General features: G+C 35.8%; 1 protein-coding gene across 8 annotated transcripts in view; it reads left to right on the forward strand.

Annotated features, from left to right (window-relative positions):
- The window catches only part of Bre1 (E3 ubiquitin-protein ligase Bre1), a 385,362-nt gene that overhangs the window by 261,473 nt on the left and 102,515 nt on the right, over nucleotides 1–21,374 (forward strand). For 6 of the 8 annotated variants that reach the window (XM_090413492.1, XM_090413497.1, XM_090413498.1 and 3 more), the window contains one exon: nucleotides 19,851–20,036. The exons of 1 other annotated variant lie outside the window; for it this stretch is intronic. In XM_090413492.1, coding sequence (XP_090269618.1) covers nucleotides 19,851–20,036 — 186 coding nt within the window. The remainder of the gene's footprint in view (nucleotides 1–19,850; nucleotides 20,037–21,374) is intronic. One more of the 8 variants, XM_090413495.1, reaches the window with a different exon arrangement.

Below are 21,374 nucleotides of genomic sequence, written 5' to 3' on the forward strand. Positions count from 1 at the left end.
AAGAGTTTTACATACATTAAAGGCTTCCTTTGAAGACTATAATTGAAATATCAATTTCAGAAAGACATTACTCTATGATGATGTTTGTCTTATGTGATGTCCTTATAATGATATTTTGAGTTGATGTTCTCTTAATGGAACAGAAACTGTGAAATCTTGAGATTGAGAGTTACTTTGGCACAAAAAAGGGGGAGTGCCAAGCTGGTGACTCCAATCGACTGAAAATTGTCTAGTTCCTTAAACATTAATTGTGTGGTTCATAGTTTTGATTATCAGTGTAGTGTAGTGTAGTTTGCCAGCTTGGCTGGCTGAGTAGTTAGTGTTATATTCTCCAACCAACAGGCTATGGGAGATGAATTTCATCATCCAATGTGAGACCACCTCTCTGCTTATTAGAGACCAGAAGTGACTTGAAATAGTTCCATGTTTGGTCTTTAGAGCATGGCTTCTGTACTATGTAAAAATAAATTTAAAAAATACAATATATATATATATATATATAAAATCAATGAAAATAGAAAAAAATCCATAGCCCACTCATGGTGCAATTGTACTATAGGTTTACAAATAACCTTTTGTGGATGGCAGTCACATAAAAAAAGGTGTCACATGGATACTGAATAAACAAGGATAGGTTGGCAGCTTTGGACATAGCGTGCTTCAACCAAAACAAAACGCTAGCATATCATGAAAGTATATACTGGTTGAGAGGTTGCACCTGGGTTAAACAAGGGCTGTTGTTTGCATCATGTAACCAGGGTGAACATTGAAATGTCAGCTGCAGAAAACACTGAACATCAGCAGAACTGAAAAGAGAGGCACCATCAACATAAAAAGTGTCAATGGAGCTGGCAGAAAACTAGAAAAATACTACATTGATATAAGTAGCATAACCAAGACAAAGAACACTAAAAGAAAGGTATGATCTGCTAAATAATAGATAAAAGATATCGAGGCAATAGTAATCAGTGAACCAATGAACCTTATTTATGCCTATTCCTACTAATGGTTCTACTGAAGAAGTAGTAAGGGAATGTTTTGAGTCATTCAAAAAGGCAATTGACAAAGAAAAATGAAAAGTTGGTCCTTGTTGGAGACTTCAGTAGCAAAATAAGAAATTAATACCTGATATACAAAGTTTGGGAAAATTTGAAGAAAAGGTAAAGCCAGTAATAATGGTAAATGTCTGTATCTGCTAGATTATGGTTTTGGACATGGGCAAGTAATCACAAGCACTTTGTTCCAGTATAAAATGTGCAAAAATTCTCAACTTATTTACTCTGTTATTGTTGATGGTAATATCTTCACACTGTTTGAGGATATAAGAGTATACAAGAGATTTGAAATAAAAAGCGATCACCATTATTTTTGAGCAGGATAAAAATCGACAAGTTCTGAGAAAGTTTTAAAAATAACCAAAGCCAAGCATCTTTCATAAGTGAACTGTAGATGCAAATATATATGAATATTATTGGAGAAAAAATGGAAAAGTCTGAAAACCAAAACTAAATTGGGTCTCATTATCAAACTTGGAAGAAAACATCCACTACATTGCATAATTCTGAAGGGCCCTGATCAGGTCACATTCCAGATGATGTGAGTAGAGCTATCATAGTACTTATCTCTAAAAGGGAAATAAAAATTGAATTACAGATAAATTTCCTTACTCGTGTAAGATTTTTGCAAAAATATACTAATCTTTTATCAAGTGCTTTATTTCTAACCCAACTCTCAGATCCATAACTTAAAACTGGTTTGAACACTGTCTCGTATATATACTGCTAGTTTTGTGTGTTGGCTAATTCTCTCTTATTCCATTTATAAATAAATTTATTCAGCTGGCTGGCTCTCACCATACCACCTTTGCTTATTCTGTTGTCTATTTCCAGATTTTATTTGCCATCTCCACTAAAAATTGTCTAAGCTGAATATTTTACTTGTTCTATAAGTTCTTCTTGAGAATGCCAGTTTGACATCTCCAATTCTTGTATGAGGTTTAATGCTAGGTAGGGAGGCACTATGGTGGTGTCAATAAGTTAAACAATCCTGGAAGAGATAAAAGTATGTTTAAACTTCTTAGCAAGTTAGTTAGTGGAAGTTTTGAGAGAATACAAAGAAAAATGTAAGGGAGTTAAGCTGTGTTTAAAAGTAGCTAAAGTAATAAGAAGAAGACAGTAAGAATATAGAAGACTGAACATTGAAAACATCACCTACATTCTCTATGAAGAACCTATAAAACAAATAAAATATTTCAGCTATTAAGGCACACCTTTTAGTGAAGAGGCAAATTAAATATGGAAATAGACAATTTGATAAGCAAAGCTAATATGGTTGGTAGCCAGTTGAATAAATTTGTATGGAATAAGAAGGAAATTAGCCAGAACCCTAAACTATCAGTATATAAGAGACAATGTTCAAACCAATTTTAAATGTCTTATTATTATTAAAAAAGACCTCCAGGGAGTCAGGAACTCCTTGAGAGAGGCCACATGTTATCTGCACCAGCTGTCATACCTGTTTTTGAATTCATGCACACTACCTGCACTTGCCACCTCAAATGGCAATCTGCCTCAGTCACATACCACTCTATGAAAGAAATATCTACCTCTAAACCCCTTCTTGACAACATTCATTCTTGACAGCCAAGGATGTCCTCATTTGTAAGTCTTCATATCATCCTCCTCTTTCTCCTGTTTGCTAGTGTCTGCAGTCTACAAATTCTCAATCTGTCTTCATAATCAGTATTCCACAATCCTGATATCATTTTAAACATTCTCCACTGTATCAGAATCACAACGGAGACCAGACCTATGCACAGTAGTCCAAGTGAAGTCTTATCAAGGTCTTGTTAAAGAGGCAAAAATGACCTCCTTATCTTTATGTCAAGGTTCATTTCAGCATTGCAATTATCATCTGAGTTGTACTACTTGCAATCTTTGCTATATAGCCCTTAAACTCTGACTTCTTATCAACTAAAACTACAAGATCTCTAGCCTGATCAGTTTCTTCTAGCATAATCCCACCAATATATTAAGATATTGGATATCTTAACAAACCAAAGTTCATGACTTGTTGAACTGATAGCTATCTTTACATGTTCACAATTCCAGCCCATTCAAATCATTCTGCAAGTACTGCACATCAGTCACATTCCTGATTACTTTGCATCATCAGCAAATAGCTGTATGTCACCCTTGAAACCCTTAATAATGTCATTAATGTATAGATTGAATAACAGTGGACCAAAGACTGACTTTGTGGTATGCCACTGGTTACCTTTAATCTTGCATACTCATATCCTTTAGGTATATTAGTCAGCTGTCTTCTTATCCTCTTTAATATTTTATAATCTTGTCCCATATTCTCCAGTGACTGCAATAGTCTTCCATGCTGTATTCTGTCAAAAGCCTTAGCAAAGTCCAAAAGTATCATGGTATATCCATTCCTCTTATCTTACTCAATGATAATTTTATTATAGAAGGTGAGGAAGTTCCTGAAATATGCCCTTCTCTTAGTGAATTCATGCTGTTCATTACAAAGTATAGATTCTCTGTCAACCCATTTCTCTATGCTAACCCTTAACCAACTTTTCCAAAATCATCACTACCACTAGAGATACTAATAGGTCAATTGTTGGATATATCAGTCCTTGCACACCCTTGTGCAATGGGATTACTCTACATTCTTTTCATTCCTGTTGAATCTTCCCTTCTGTCACTTAAATTATATAGCCTGGTCAAAGAAATAGCCAGTTTTCAGCTGAACACTCTCTTTTTTAGCATCTGGCTGATATCGCATCAGTTACCATATTGCCAAATTCTTATTCAATTTGTGCAACAGCTCTAGTACCTCTTCTTCCTACAACTAAGTTGCTTCATCCAGTGAAGAGGTAGCAGTGAGCTCACTGTTGCATATACCATGTTGATAGCATTTAACAAAATTATTATTATTATTCAGGCCTCCATGGAGTCAAAAGACTCATCGTGGGAGGTCCTTCCTAAGAAACACAAAGTATCATGCCACTCCTTGAACTCATTGACCGTTCTTGCTCTCACCACTCTATCAGCAATGCATTTCATGGTTCAAACACCCTTCATGCAAAGAAACCACTCCTCACCCTCTTGCTCACAGCATCCTTTTGTAACTTCCAGGGATGGCCTCTTGTCATTACTCCTTCCTGCTGTTCCACCAAGTGAAAGAACTTCTCATTGTCAACCCTGTAACTACCTCTCAACAGTTTAAAAGTCTCAATCATATCACCTCTCCTTCTATCCACCAAACTCTGCAGTCCACATTCCCTCAGCCGATCCTCATAATTAACATTGTACAGTCCTGAAACCATCTTTATTATCTGCCTTTGTATCCTTTCCACAGTAAATTTATCTCCTTCAAATCCTGGGGACCAAATTTGAGAACTATAGTCTAAGTGTGGTCTGATCAAGGTCATCATCCTTCTCAGTATTGCAGCAGTCCTCTGGGTTACCTTCACCACCTTTGCAATATTTTCCATGAATATCAGGTTTCTATCAATCATCACTCCCAGATCTCTTGTCTTCCCTACTTCCTCCAGTACAGCTCCACCAATTGAGTATGCAGCCTCCCATCGATGTATCCCAAACTTCTTTACATTTTGCTGCATGAAACTGATACCCCCAATCATTAGCCCATCTGTCTAGTTTATTCAAATCCTCTTGCAAGGCTGCCGCATCTGCACTATTACTAAAATAACCATTCCCAGCTTCACGTCTGCATACAATTGAATATCCTCCTGCACTCCACTCACAATGTCATTGACATAAAGGTTAAACAAAACAGGTCCCAGTACTGAGCCCTGTGGGACCCCACTTGTAACCTTCTGTCTCCTTGATATTGCCCCACCATATACAACTCTATCCTGAATCAAGTGGACTAACCTGACATCTAAACCTATGTGCTGCAACTTAAATATCAGCTTATCGTGTAGCATCCTGTCAAAATGCCTTTCCAAAATCAAAAAAAAAAATGGCAGTATATGCCTTTCACTCACTCACTAATTTCTCCAAGATCTTAACAACTACTGATGAAACACAAACTGGTCTATAATTAGACACTTCTAGTCTGCTACTGCCCCTATGCAATGGCACTATCTTACCTTCCTTCCATTCCTTGGGTACATTTCCCATAGCTAGACTTACATTGAAAAGCCAGGTCAACGGAGCTGTCATTTCTTTAGCACATTCTCTCAAAACCCGTGGCGAAATACCATCTAGTCCCACAGCTTTACTGACATTCAGAATACTCAGTATTTGGAACACGCTCTCCTCTTGCACCTCTAAACCTCAAACCTTCCCTAACTCCTCTAGTATTAAAACCTACTTCTCGAGGATGAAATACTCCAATAAAGTGTTCATTGAACTATGTCCTCTGCATCAGTCATTCTATTACCATTTTTATTCCACAAAATCATTCTTCCACAATAAATTTTTCCTCCTATTGGCCACATTGCTAAAAAAATTCCCTACAATTTTCTTTGGATCTTAGGGCCAGTCTCTTCTCATATTCCAGTTTCACCTTCCTTACCATACTAGTCGCTCTCCTGGCCTGAGTCTTATATTCTTCATGCATCTGCTCTCATCCCTCTCTTTGTATCTCTTCCATAAGCTCTTTTTCACCTGCAATTCCTGTTTGATATTGTTTGTCATCCACTTTACACCAAATTGTGTCCTCTTCTTCTTCACTCATGGAATACAGCTTACTTTTGCTGCTAACAAATATTCCTTCGCAATTTTCCAGGCACGAATGATATCTCTGCCTTCCAATTTCGTCCTCCATGGAACTGCCGCAAGTTGATATCTAAGACTATTATAATCACCCGCCTTATAATTCCACATATGTTCCCATCTCTTTGATACTCCTGCATGTCTATTCATCTTCCAAGTCAAAACCACATGGTCACTCTCTCCAACTGGTGAGAGAGAGATGTCATCTCAGTTATTATCAACTCTTCTGATGCTATAACCAAATCAAAAACTCTTGAACCTCTTGTTCCCTCTATTACATGTTGCCGAAGTCATTTGTCCCTCAAGAATTCTAGAAATTCCATTCCTTTATGACCACATGCATTTTCCTCTTCCCAGTTTATACTGCTGTAGCTAAAATCTCCCATAACAATCATTCTTCTTGCACTTGCCAAGCTCAACTGCTAAACATCTCCTGCTCCTCACCTTCTGTGTTCGTTGGCTTGTGGCAACACCCCACTAAATATCCTGTCTTGCCCACCTCTGCCTCACACCATATGCTTTAAAAACCATTAGTGTCACTGCCTTCCAAAGCCTCCCCTCTTAGAGGACATAAGTCATCACTTATCATTAGCAGTACTCCACTACTGCATTTTCCCTTCCTATCCTGCTAAAAAATGCTGTACCCTGCCACTTCTATTCCTGTTATTATATCATCTTCCGTCAACCGCATCTCAGAGATCCCAATAATCTTCGGACAGGCTGATGCTATCAGCTTCACCAATTCATCTCCTTTATTCCGGATACTTCTGGCATTAGTATAAAGCCTAAAAATGTCACTGTTTCTATACCTATCATTATCCCTTACTACTTGAAATTATAATAATGGAATTAACTCACATGAAATTTTATTTATTAGTAGAATTTTTGCCCGAGTATCACAGACATCTTCAGTACATGTAAAAAAGCTAATTAAACAATAACTAAAAAAGGTCATTAAGTTTCCTAACTTATTTAAAAAAATAAAAAAAAAATACATATACAAATATATATACAATTAAAAAGTTAGGAAAGATTAGCTGATTTAAAGAGTATTATCTCCCATAAAGGGGATAGACGTGACCATTGGATCTGTTTAAGTTGAGAGAGTGAAGTAAAGTTTCACAAATATGAGCTACTTAGGTGGTACCCTTTGGAATTTTCAGTTATTGTTTAATTAGTCTTTTTACATGTACTGAAGATGCCTGTGATACTCAGACTCCACTGGACTCAGTGTTACCTGATATCTTTCCCACAAGAGGCCACCCCTGCTACCATCCACCCTGGGAATTCTAGTTTCCCCTGCATTGACACACACCGACTCATTCAGAAAACAGCAATCTCTCCAGATGCCTATGTCCTTCCCTCATTCAAGTGCAAGTGGTCTCTCGTGTACAGTTCCTTTCTGTCCTCGAAGCATCCACGTATTCCAATCTTCTCTTCTGACACATTCTGGCTATCATGCTATTCATTATTACTGCTCTTCCACTCAGCTCGTAATTATCATACCTGGGCAACACACACACAACCTTTCTTCTCTGTGTTTTCTTTTGTACAACCTCAAGCATGAATCTCAGATCTCTTACCACCCGATTTACACTGCCTCTCAAGTCATTCGTGCCCACCATCACAATCATCTCATCCACCCTTTCACCCTGGTTAATTGCCATAACCACACTTTCTATAGTTCCTCCAGGAAAACACTCCTCTGGCATCCTATCTTGCACACCACGGATTATCGAGTCTCCATACTTCATACCTCTTACCACTTTTCCTTGATTGCTCGCCTGTATCCCTTCCTCTCTCTCCTCTAGCATTTTCTCTGTGTTCCCCTACTTACCTGCCATCCTGGCAATCACTATATCGCTGGTTCCAGCACTCCCTCGCATTCTTCTCATTCCCTCTCTCCTACTGTTTCTATTCCCTCCTCTTCTATGACTCCTATAACTCTCTCTCTCCTACTCTGATTCACCTTGCATTCATTTCTTCCATTCGCCTAATCTCATCTTTTGCACTTCTCAACTCATTCCCGAGACATTTCACCTCCTCTTTCAGCTCATCTATCTCTCTCTCTGCAAATTAGCCACTCTTGCTCGATTAAGACCCTCTCCGAAAATTTCAGTTATTCAAACTTTCCACATTCCCCACTCTTATTATTTTTTCATTCATATTTCACTCATTCTCAGAATCAGTCGTGCTACTTTTCTCTCTAGGTTGAGATTCTCTCTCACCTGATGCAGAAAGATCAGTTATGGTAATCTCTAACTCATCAAGTTCTTCCTGTTGCCTACATTTTGCTCATATATGTACTCCTCCTTCAGCCAACTACAGCCACATACCACAAGCACCACATGCCTCAAAATATAGTCCTTAAATAAGGGAGGACTTGGTGACGTGCCATTTGTAATTGGTGCTGCTGCTGTCATTCAAATAGTGCTGGAACTATTACAACCAAACGCTAAATACTAAATGCTCTATTATATTATGTTGTACGCTCTACTATAAGCTAATTTACTTATGCGATACTATAAGTATAAACTATACTTAACTATAGACTATACTAAATAATGAAAACTTTTCTTCTTCTCTTCCACTGTAGATGCGTCTGACTCTGACCTTGCCTTCCCTGTAAGAATAAATCAAAAATAACACTATAAACAACTAAACTCCAAAAGCAGCACCACTGAAGGACACTTGTATTACTGGAAAAAATGTAACACAATTCGCCAAATGAGCACTTGTAAGCTGAACAATCTCTTCTGTATTTGTCACCCACATACATCTGCATTCAGTAGAATTATTCTTTCATATTCATTCTTTCTTTTACTTGCAGCATAATGGTCGAATTCTTTTTTGTTGCCTTTAGCCTACAGAGCTAGTTTCTGTTCATACTCAGTCTTTGCTTTCTGTACAACAGTTGTAACTCTCTAGTCTTTTTACCATTTTCATAACTGTACATCATCCTTATACATACTGTATTCCTTCCACATAATCTTTTTCTTGAAAAATCTCTTGCGTAAATATTATTATTATTATGTGACACCTCCAGGGAGTCCAAAGACTCATTCAGGTTGGGCACCTAATCTAGAACTCTCCGTCTCCACTATTCAATCCCTACCTACAGCGAACCACATCATCTACACCAACACCATCTATTGCCAACTACCACCACTAGTATTTTCACAGACACTCACAAACATATTATCACAAACTAATTCCGCCCATGGCGGAATTAGAACCTGTAGCCTTTTGGCTGTAGAGCAGATATGCTAACCAGGCCAGCAATAAGATTACACATCAGTTTCACCCTTGCCCGATTTATTCTTCTAGCTCTAGGGTCGCATTCCACTGCAATCATTTAAGTATTTTCTAAATGCTTCTCATGCACTGTCAATATCCTTCCCATCCAACAATCAATAATGGTGCAGAACCCAGCATACTTCTTAGTTGGTCAATAATTTCTGTTTTTCAGCATGTAATCTGTCACCGACCAGAGGCAGATCAGTTAAAGTTACATCTTTAACTGATCTCCCCTCCTCTCCCCCCCCCCCACACACCTGGACACTATAATAAGATCTAACACTCTCTGACCTAGAGTTTCTTCTGTCACATGCTGCTTGAGGAAGTCGCATCGTAACATTTCAATAAATTCAGTTTCATTCTTTTCATAAGATTTTTCTGCTACTCAATCAATGTTCAGATAATTAAAGTCCCTCATTATGATTACTCATTCCATATCCATCTTTATTTGATTATGCATTTCTTCACAACTAGCTACTGATCCAACTAAGTCTATACCAACAGCCTGCTGTGTATTTGATCTTGTTAGACTCCACCTCACACCAGATGATTTCAAACTCACTGCCACATGAAAAACTTACCATTATTGATCATCCAGCATCATTAGCAATACATCTGCCCCCCCCCTCCCCATCTCCTGTCTGTCCTTCCTAAAAAAACTTTTTCCTTTACTCCCAGTACTAGTTAGTATATCTGTTTCTGTTAGCCAGATCTAACTGATGCCTACAATTTGAGGTCTCAACATATTCACCAAAGAAGCAAACTCTACCCCTTTGTTTCTTATACTCCTAGCATTTGTGTGCACAGGCATAAAAATTTACCTGCATGTGCTCTTTTTGTATACTCAGAACTGTAGTTTGCATGGCACAGTTGAACAACTTGCAGATGTCTGTTCTTATCTAGTGCCTTACTTATGCATATATGCTTGCACATTGAAAGTTCAAACAGGATGAACACAAATTCGTTCTCTCCTCATAATAATTTCCATGATAATGCACACCTATCATTAACACTGTTGTATAATATTGTTGCTCTTACATGCAGACTCTCACTAATCCTCCCATCATAATCTAGTTTCCTTGACTGTGTTTGGTCTTATACCAGTTAATAATTTCTCAGGACTCCTGATACCAAATGTATTCAGATGCAGAGGAGAGTGTTCTTAAAGATGATATTGGGACTAATGAATGTATTTTATGAGGAAAGATAGAAACTTTGTGGGCTATAGAAACTAGCAAACAGAAGAAAAACCTACAAACTTCTGAAAGGGTCATACAGAATACCAGTAGATGGAATTTTTCATTTCATGAAGAGTGGAAAGAGGATAAGAGAGTATCCATTGAAATTGAGAATGAATGCAGTTAAGAAAGGCGTGAGAGCTATATTTTTTGTTCATAGAGCAGTGCATGTTTGGAAATGACCTGCCTTTGGAGGTGGCGAGTGCAGGTAGTGTGATTAAATTCAGTGAAGGGTATCGATGGGTGGTGTGAGTGATATTGATCTCTCTCTCTCGATGAGTCTGACTTCCTGGAGGTTTCTTTTTAATAATAATATTTTTATTTATTTATTCATATGGAGTTTCCTCCCTTTTCTCCCCTGTCCCTATTGGGGCAAGTTGAGCCCCCTCATGGGGGTTAAGTATTTATGGCTGTAGATCCATGTGTGTTCACGGGACCAGTTTGCCTGCTTGCAGGATGAAAAACCCCAGATAAACTGGGGGGAAAAACCCCTGCTGTCCACGCCCAAGACCGACTAACTTGGCTATGGCTTAGGAAGATCCTTAAGCTCCTCACATCGGCGACGGGAATCAAACCCAGGACACTCCTTCCCCCAGGCATATAGTTGCGAAGCACAAAGTCACTAGGCTAACTGCACAGACAATAATAATATAATAGTGTTTAAATTAATGTTTGTGGAGGTGAAAGTTGGAAATTTCCTGTTTTAATTTTAACATCTGGAGATTTGATTAAAAATAAAATCATCAAATATTACAGCCCACTCATGTGAGTGCTAAGGAAAATTAATGGGTATGAGCAAATGACATAGTGATGAAATCATTAAAAATTAACATATTAGAAAGGAACTTGATATTGCAAGCATTCATGAATGTGCCAGCAGAGCTATTCAGGCATGTTATGATTACTTAAATGGGATGGGAGAGGCAAGACAAGTGACTTGGTCATTTGTTGCCATACTAGGAAAAAGTCCTAGATGCCTGGGTGGAAACAAATGTATGAAAAAGTTTTTTATACAGAAAAAGACTGAAATAAAACATTTCTCAATTCATAATATTGGGGAGACTTAACAAATAGCAGATTAGTTGGGAAGAAAGTTGTTAATAGGATATTGTCCCTTGAGGGTCTGTATCAAAAGAATATGAAGATAGTAATGTTACTGACATTGAATTGTTCAGAAGTTTATTTAGCAATTTTCCATTTTGTAAACTGGATGAAAAATAAATCAGATAATTTTATGGTGTCATTGAGACAATAGCAACTACAGTTTAGTATGGTCCAAAGTAATAAATGTGATGAAACCTCTGAACAAACTGACGATGTTGAAAATTAACAAAGCTCCATAATCAAAAGATCATAAGAATATTGGAACATTTTTTACTAGTGTTGATTGTGTGTCTCTAGTCTAACACATGTGAGTGGCAATTACTTGTATTATTGGTGAAAGAGAAATTTTTGTTTATTTTCTTCAGTATCAAGTGAATATATGATTACCATAATTGCTGAATTGCTTTGAATGAAATTGGCAGTATTAATAATCATGAGAATAAAAATAAACTTTTGGGAAAAATAGATTAAGATCTAAATTGCATTGCTGCATCCTTTAATGAAGTAGTTCTTGCTCACTGATTAATTAGTGTATAGTGAGTTTATGGTGAGAGGATGAACAGAAACTGAGACTTTCTCCAGACACCAAACATGACATTAGCCACTTATGGCCTCCAATGAGCAATCAGACATTGAATCAAAAGTCAAGCATATAACATTTGACTTCAATCATTTCTCACTGCACATAGATCTTGCTCAACTTTATATTATAACTAGTTTCTAGCAAAGATTTTGTAGATAATAAGAAACATTCTCAACTAGGAAATATTCTTTGTGTTTATCATTCAAGTGGAATTGAAGAATTAAAATTCTACAAGATGAACACGCAATTTTTTAAGTTATATATATCTTCTTGCTCGGTCTCTTCATGTCTGAAGCCTCATGATCCAACTCCAAAGTGAAGTCCGGTGATCTTTTTAATCTGATCCAACCATCTTGGTCTTGGGCATCCTTTTTTTCTTTGTCCTTCCACTTTGCCCTGGATGATAAGTTTTTCCAGGTTGTCATTCTCATATCTTGAAAATGTTACCAAAATATTGGAAAATTCTTTTGTTTATAATGTCATTGCCACCTCTTGATTTTATACTTTCATTAGACCTTTTGTCCATCTCCAGGAAACTCTCAACATCCTTCTCCATCACCACATCTCAAAGCTGTTTATCTTGTCCATATCATATGGACAAGATAAACAACTGAGTGTTCAAGATTCAACACCATAAATGAAAATTGAAAACACCAAGCTATTGACCAGTCTTTATTTAATGGTGGTAGAAATGTTTGTCTTTCCATATTTTCTGCAGTTACACCATTGCTGACCTCGACATGGTAATTCTTTTACTTTCTGATTGACATCTACTTTTGCTGCTTATCAGAGCTCCGAGGTAATTGAATTCATCCACCTTCTCAAAGTCAATGTTGTGGGTAAAATTGTCATTTTCATCTATGGCCATGTATTTTGTTTTATCACAGTTAATCCTTAAACTATATTTCAAGCTTTCCTATTCAACTCTTTTAATGAGGAACTCCAGTTCTCCTTTGCTGCTGGCAACAAGAACTGTATCGTCAGCATAACTAAGATTATTTATCTTTTTGCCACCAACTGAGAAACCACTATTGTGTCCGTTATCTCATAATGTATTCTGCGTAAAAGTTGCATAGATCAGGGGATAGTATGTATCCTTGTGCTCTGGGATGCCCATTTTACTTAGTATTTTCTACAGGTTCTCCCACCTGAAATAGTCAAATACTTTGGTGTAATAAATGAAGCACATATACAAGGGAATATTAAATTCTTGACCCTTTTCAACCAAGCGCTTTAGATAAGAATTTGATCTCTGGTTCCATGTACTTTTCTAAAATCTGCCTGCTCTGCAGGAACTGTAGCCTTGATCTGCATGTGAGATCAAGCTACAGTTCTATAATTATTGCATTCGTTGACATTTCCTTTTTTGTGTATTGGGATAAAAGTGGATTTTACCCAATCATCAGGCCAATCTCCTGTCTCACAGATTTTATTATAAATTTTTGATGATTTCGATTCCTATGGGTCCTAGACACGTGAGAAGTTGGTATTTGGTCATGGCCTGGTGTTTTCCCTTTTCTGAGTTTTTTTTTAGAGCTTCTTCAACCTCTTTTAAAATGCAAGGTTCCTTACGGAAGTCTCTGCTGTTTTCTTTGTCAAATGAGACTGAATTATCTTTGTATAGATTTGAGCAATAATCTTTCCATCTATTAAGGATGTCTGTTGGATCTGTAAGAATATGATTGTTGATTGAAGAATATGATTGATCAGCAGGAATATGAAGATAGCAATGTTACTGACATTGAATTCAGAAGTTTGTTTAGAAATATTCCATTTTGTGAACTGGATGAAAAAAAAAATCAGATAATTTTTTGGTGTCATTGAGACAATAGCTAACAGCTACTACAGTTTAGTATGGTCCAAAGAAGTAATAAATGTGATGAAACTTGTGAACACTGTTGTTTAACTGACAATATTGAAGTATAGGTGAATACTTTGGTTTCAATTTTCTATTCAACAGCCTTGTTTGCTAAATAGGTCTTTGTTTGATTTTGATTTGAGTGATCTTCAATTTCTCAGAAGTTTGTTTAACCATATTCCATTTTGTGAAGTGGATGAAAAAAAAAAAAAAATTAGATAATTTTATGGTGTCATTGAGACAATAGCTAACAGACATCTACTACAGTTTAGATGGTCTAAAGTAATGAATGTGATAAAACCTGTGAACACTGTTGTTTAACTGACATGTTGAAGTATAGTTGAATACTTGGGTTTAAATTTTCTATTCAGCAGTCTTGTTTTGCTAAATAGGTCTTTGGTTTGATTTTGATTTGAGTGATCTTCAATTTCTCTGCACATGTTGTTGATAAAGTTGTTTTTATCTTTAATGCAAAGTTTTTTGATGAGCTTGAATAACTCACTATAGATCTGCCTATCATCCATTGAAAGTCCTTTTGACTATAGATCTGCCTATCATCCATTGAAAGTCCTTTTGACTATAGATCTGCCTATCATCCATTGAAAGTCCTTTTGACTATTTCTCTTCTCTTCTTTTCTTGACTTGTTTCAGAGTTTCTTTGATATCCAGGGTGTGTTGACTTTGCAGTTTCCAGTAATACTATTTTGTTTTATCCCAAAGTTCTTCTGGAATCATTTCATCAGTTCTAGAAATTTATTTTCAACTTTAATGCTATATGTCTCAGTAATTCCTGTGAAGTCTAATCTGGGTTGATGTGTTATTTGTTTTCAAACATATTTTCATATCAGCAGTGAGAAGTTGGTGATTAGAGCCAAAATCACCTCTGGGAAATGCTTTAACATTTTTCATCATAGACCTTCATCTTTTGTTAATAAGGATGTAATCAGCTTGGTTCCTTGTTCTGTCTCCAGGAGTATAGTCTCCATTTGTGTTGTTTTGCATTGCAGTTTGCACTATGTCCAATTTTCCTATATGTAGTAATCCTCATACATTCCAAGTATCAGTATGTGTAATTTTCCTTAATTGGTGCTTTTTGGTCATAGTTGGATTGTTGCTGAGAAAGGTATCAGTGTTTTGAACATCATAGGCTCTCAGCAGGTGTCGAGATTGGGAGTGCATGTTCCTTTCCCCTCTATGCTCAGAGGTACTACCTTGGTTTGCCAGGTGGTAGCTATCATCTTATCATCTTTCTTCATTGTGGCTATGGTTGTCATGAGAGGATAGTAGAATAGTTCCCCTTGCCTTCTCTACCACAGAGCTATTATGCTGATTCAGCCATGCCAAATAGCTCTCCAGACATGAGTCCTTTGGTGATATTGCATATCTTCAGCCCCATGCCAGTACTAGAATGTGCTGTTGTCCACTTCCAGGGTATCTCACTTAGTCTAAATCCTAACCAAATAAGACCTGACCAGCTTGGGTGGCCCTGCCAGTTGTTAAGCAGCTACCAGTGTAGCTCTCTGGGTTGTCAGAGCACGCAAGGTTCCCCCTTCACGACATCAAGGACATACCTTCAAGGGATATATACTCATATATACAGGGTGATCGAAATTAGAGCATCTCTGTTTAGGGCCTTGTGGAAACTTCGTGATATTTGAGAAAAACAATAACCACAAGAAATAACATATGTGTTCTTTCTTCTCTCTTGAGAAAAGTACATCTTGAGAAAAAAAAGTATGCCAAGTTTTCTAGAAGCTGAAGATGCTATAGGAGAGATCTGATTATGCCAGGAAAGACTAGGAATAAGAGTCAGTCCAAGAAGAGAGATGTGTTCTTGATAAGTTGAGCAGTATATCAAAAGTAACTGGAGAGGACTAAGTTCGTTTTTATGAGAAAACAAAAACTGAGTTTTGGAAGCATTGAAATTTAACTAAGGCTATTGTCTCAGTGCTCCCTTTGAGAAATAAAAGTCCTAAGAGGATTTACACATACATATTCTCACTTATACTCATTGCCTTTGTTTGAGTTCATATCTAGCAATGATTTGCAGATTTAAGGGTAAAAAGAAAACTGCAAACAACTGCTTGCTACTTCAGAATTCTAACTCAAAGTGCTATGTATAACTGTCTAACTAGACCTGTCATTTCTGTTGTCAATTTTTATAAGCTGCAGAAGTTAAATATATCAGTTTTTAAGAAAGAGAGAACCTACTTTCTGCACCAAATCATCTAGCTCAGAGACCAGACCTGTTCCTGCATGTCTCAGTGAAGTGATTACTTGGAAAGATTATTAAATGAAACAAGAAATAAAGGTGGTGGAAAATATTCAGAAGGAAACCTCAAATGTGGAAATGCATCTGGAGTAGATCATTTTGGACTAGAAATGAAGATGAAATTAAGTTTTAAACGTTTACAGTGACTACATAATTGAAAGGGCATGGATAAGGTTGAATTCTGCATGATTGGAGTAGAGCTCTCATAGTACCCATCTATAAAAAAAAAATAATAATAATAATGAAAATTATTGAAAATTTTCCCTGCTAAGTGTTACATGTAAGATTATGCCTGCATAGTCAAGAAGAATTTTTGAAAAATTCACACAAAAATGCAAGGAAATAAGCGAATAACATTCATTCAAAGACCATATAGAAAACACAGTGAGAGCCATATGATGTACATAAAACAACTCAAAGGCATAGGCTGAGGAGACATTATATATTATTCATAATTATATTATTTCATCAATAGGAAATCCAAGAAATCAAGCCTTGCAAAACATAGAACAGATACAAACATGGGTGGCTTTTTGGTCATAGTTGGATTGTGGCTGAGAAAGGTATCAGTTTTTTGAACATCATAGGCTCTCAGCAGGTGTCAAGATATAGATACACAATATCCTATGGTCTGAAACATGCTTACTCCATCAAAGTCACTCTAAATTTGAGTGTTTATTTAAAGAATATGCCAAAGCCTTAATTCAATGTCCAAACTTGAATTGAAATGACTGCCTCTCAGTATCAAAGACTGTCCCACTTATTAGAGGTCTGAAGTGCCTTGAAAAAGCTCCATGTTTGGTCTCTTGAGCAAGAGTTCCAGACTAAAAAATAAATGGGGGAAAAATATATATATATATTTATGGGGGGTGGTCTGAAAATTTCTCGGCCTAACAATGAAAAAACGAATTTATAATTTCAAAATTATTTTTATTTTTCAACATAATTTCCTTTAAGACTAATACATTTATTCCAGCACCATTATCCAGTCCCTGTAGTGGTTCTCAATAAGATCTGCAACAGCAGCAATCACCTCTTGATTCAAAGAAAAATGCTCACCAGCGAGGAAGAGGAATCTGGGGAATAGGGTGGATGTTCCAACAATTCATAGTGCAGATCTCTTAATTTTCCCATTACCAAACCACCTTTGTGAGCAGGTGCATTGTCCTGATGAAAGATGATTTTTTTCTTCTGCAAACTGGGTCTTTTCTCACGAATTTTTTCGTCTAGTCTGGTTAAAAGATCAGAATAATAATAATGATAAAGATAGGTTATTGTTTTACCCTTTTCAAGATAATTAATAAACAAAATGCCTTTAGCATCCCAAAACACCTATGCCATGACCTTTCCTGCTGATGGAACTGACTTTGTTTTCTTTAGCGCTGAACAACTGGCTTCTGTTCACTGTTTTGACTGCTGCTTGTATTCTGGTGTGTAATGGTGAATCCAAGTCTCATCCATAGTAATAAATCGATGCACAAAATCGGTTTTATTCTTGTTAAAACGCTCCAAGCACTGTTCAGAGATTTTCATGAGAGTGCGTTTTTGATCTGCTGTGAGCAAGCGTGGCACCCATCTTGCGCAAAGCTTTTTCATTTGCAATTCTTCATGCAAAATATATCCTACATGTTCTTTTGAAATGCCTATAGTCTCAGCAATTTCACACACTTTGACTCGCGGTCATCCAATACCATATTATGCACTTGATCAATGATTTCTGGTGGTGTTATACTTTTTTGGACAGCCTTCACGTGGATCATTTTCAAGACTGGTACAGCCATGTTTAAACTCGGCAGCCCATTTCTTAATTGTCGAAAACGAAGGAGAAGAGTGCCCATAATCTTTTATGAACTTCAAATGGATTTCTTTTGGTGTTAAACCTTCTTTTACAAAGAATTTCATAATCGCACAATACTCAATTTTATCCATTTCAAGGGATACAGACAACACTTTTGTTTAAGACAGCTGTATAAAACAAACTACTTGATGGAATGACTTGCAATTTCACATGGATGTTTATGACAGATGTACCAACTTAGAAAAAAAAAATCTCTTGCTGATAGTGTTGAGGCCGAGAACTTTTCAGACCACTCTCATAGCCCACTCACAGTACAACTGTACTGTAGGATTATAGAAGTCTTTTGTGAGTGGGAGCTACATAAAAAATAAAAATAAAAAAAGTCTAATATTTAATGTGATCAATTTCAAGCTGTAAAGTATATTTATTTATGTTAGTATGCTGCTGTGCAATAAATTTCATTTTTGAAGGTTAAAAAAGACTAGTTAAGAAAGGATGCATGTTATGGAAATTATTCCATTTAATGGTGGTAAAATAGTAATAATAAATAAATATCAGACAGGGCTTTGAAGTGTTGAAGTAGGCATTTTAAAAAACTGTTCAGCCATGTCATTTGAAGGAGAGCTGGCTGTTGTTACTCAATTTATTTATCACTGAGAATGAAATTTGATTTGAAATTTGGATGTGAGGGGAAAAAAATCATTTTTAGTACAATACAGTTATCTCATATTCTGTTGGTTGAATGATCTAAAATTTTCAACACTGCCAACTAATTTAGCAAACCTGGAAAATCAAAAAAAAAAAAAGAAAAACGTTTTGGAAAATCGAGATTAGAGCAAATCAAAGTTTGAGGAAACTGAATTAAAAATGACAGCATGTAAATTTTAAGATGTAGGTAAACAAATTTTGAACAAACTTCAATAAAAGGAGATTCAAGTTAAGCAATTATTAACATTGTACCAGACAAAATATATATTGTATACACAAATATAACCTTTAAAATGAAAGGAGTGGTAGAATGAGCAATTAGGTCATTTTGAGGGGTAATTATCTAAGAAACTGACTTGAGTTTCAGTCAGTTTGAAATAAAAAAATAATAAAAGAGATTTGAAGATTGTCAACATTTATTTGCAACTTTGAAAATTTGGGAGAGTTGATTTGTTTCTGTTATTTTGAGATTTTATTTATAGAAAAGTTTTTAACAGGCATACTTGTAAATGGCATCCTTCTCATGGTACTTGAGCAGTAGCACTGCTAAAGGTATCTGCTTTACTTTATGATATTTGTCTACAGATCCACTTGAAAGCTGATCCATTAAAATGGAAAGGATATTTGGTCATACCGATGCTCATCATAAATAGCACTTGGGAAATTAAAAGCAAAATCAGAACTGCTTTTATTTTATTTTCCAATACATAAATTAGTTGTCACCTTGATTTCATTCAGCATATGCACCTTGCATCCAGTAGTTATATTCCACTGTTACTAGTTCATCAACATAAAGGCATAGTTAGAGGATTTAGTAAGCATGCTGACTTTGCCAAAGTTCAGTATGCAAACTGTAGGAGACCTCGTGGGACTTAAATATTGAATAATTAACATTTTAGATCAATGCAGGAGCCTGTGTTAACAGAGTGACCTGTGTCTTCCTCGTCATTTCCTATTTACAATCTCTGTTCTCCCCTTCAAAGCTTATTACATATCTGCAATTCATCTTCATCTCGTGAAATAAGGAATCTTTTAGAGTATGATGGATGAATTTAATATTTGAAACTAAGTGACAATGGAATGTGTTGTTCGCCTGTTATTTTTAAGCTTGAATTTGCCACTAGGTGGGTTTTAAAGATGCTGTATTAAACAAAAAAAAAAAAAAAAAAAAAAAGAATTTTGATGCTCATTGACAATAGATTGCATTGACTCTTAATTTTGTATACTTGCAAGCAGTTGATGGCAGCAGAAAAGAAAGCACGTGCAGAAGCAGAAGAATTGCGGTGTCAGCTGAAAAAAATGCAGGACAGTGAAAGAAAAGAGAGGCGCAAACTTGCTGATGAAGATGCATTAAAGAAGATCAAAGCATTAGAAGAAACTGTGCAACTGCTTCAAAAATCACTTGCTGCACAAAAACAGGTAAATGATTTTGTAAACCTGCCACTGCTGATCCAGTATTTTAAAGCATGATTTTTTAAATTTGTGAAGCATCATATTTACAGTTGTAATATTGAAATACCACTGTAATGATGTCTTATTATCATTAAGATGAATTTTTTTATTATCTGGATACATCTAATGATGAAACGATTGAAATAATCAAGAAATAGGAGAGAATTCATTGAGAGAAATTTGATCAGCTAATAAAGTAATCAGAGTCAGACTAAAGAGTAATAATCAATCACTGTAAAGATTTCTAGATGCATTAATGATCAGTATATGCACGCTGAAGATGACTCCTTGTACAAGGATAATGTTATTTAATACAAATAAGTATGTGTGTGTAATAGGAGAATACAGATATCCAAATGATATTTTTTCTTTGTTTTATCTACCATGTTCAGTCATCTTTTCATTTTTAATGACAGTAATAAAATTAATTTGGAATTATAGACGAGATATTAACGTTCAGAGATTTGCTGACATACTTTCATGAGAATTTTATTTGCATAATTTTCCAGTATAACTTTGAAGGAAAATTACATAGTAATTCTTGGATAGAAGTGGAGTGTCTATAAGGGTTAATTGTGCCTTCCTTGACTCTATTATTTAACATCTCAAATACTGATTCATACAAAATCATAATTCTGTTTGCTTGCATATTGATTAGGAAGACAGACAAGTTTATGAAAAAGAAAAATGGAAGCAATGCAGAATTAAAATTAAGAGAGGGCTTGGAGAAAGGCATTTGCAAGAGGATAATAACACAGATGAAAAAAAGAAAAGAATGTTTCAAGCAAACTTAAAAGAAAAGCTTGCACATATGAAGTTAAATTAACAGTTATTGGTAATAATAAATTATATGGAAGGACAGTGAATTATACAAATTGTGGAAGAAGCTTATATTTTGCCATTAATTCACATAAAGAATGATGGAATTCAGAACTATTTTGTTGATGCTGAATGACTTAAACTACAATTTAAACATGCTTGAAAGTTCTTGTGTTATCTGTGCACTAAGAAATGCTGCTATTAAAAAATTTACTTAAAAAGACAGAGCAGTCAGAACTGAAATTCATCTGGTATATGTAAGTCACATCATTTCTAAGTACATTTTAGCCTCTGGTTTATATATCTACCTCTAGGTTTAATATGTTAAACTTAGTTATACCTGTTTTCTTTTTATCTTGTTTTTAAATTAACTCAGTAATAGTTGCGACATTTCACTCATGTTAAATATTAATCGAAATTATAACTGAATAATGTAATTTAATAAGCCAAAACATTTTAATGTGATTTGACTGTCATTCTGTCTAG

The sequence above is a fragment of the Typopeltis vanoorti genome, chromosome 24, assembly GCF_054136105.1.
Source record: "Typopeltis vanoorti isolate ZY-2024b chromosome 24, IOZ_Tvanoo_1.0, whole genome shotgun sequence".
Classification (NCBI taxonomy): domain Eukaryota; kingdom Metazoa; phylum Arthropoda; class Arachnida; order Uropygi; family Thelyphonidae; genus Typopeltis; species Typopeltis vanoorti.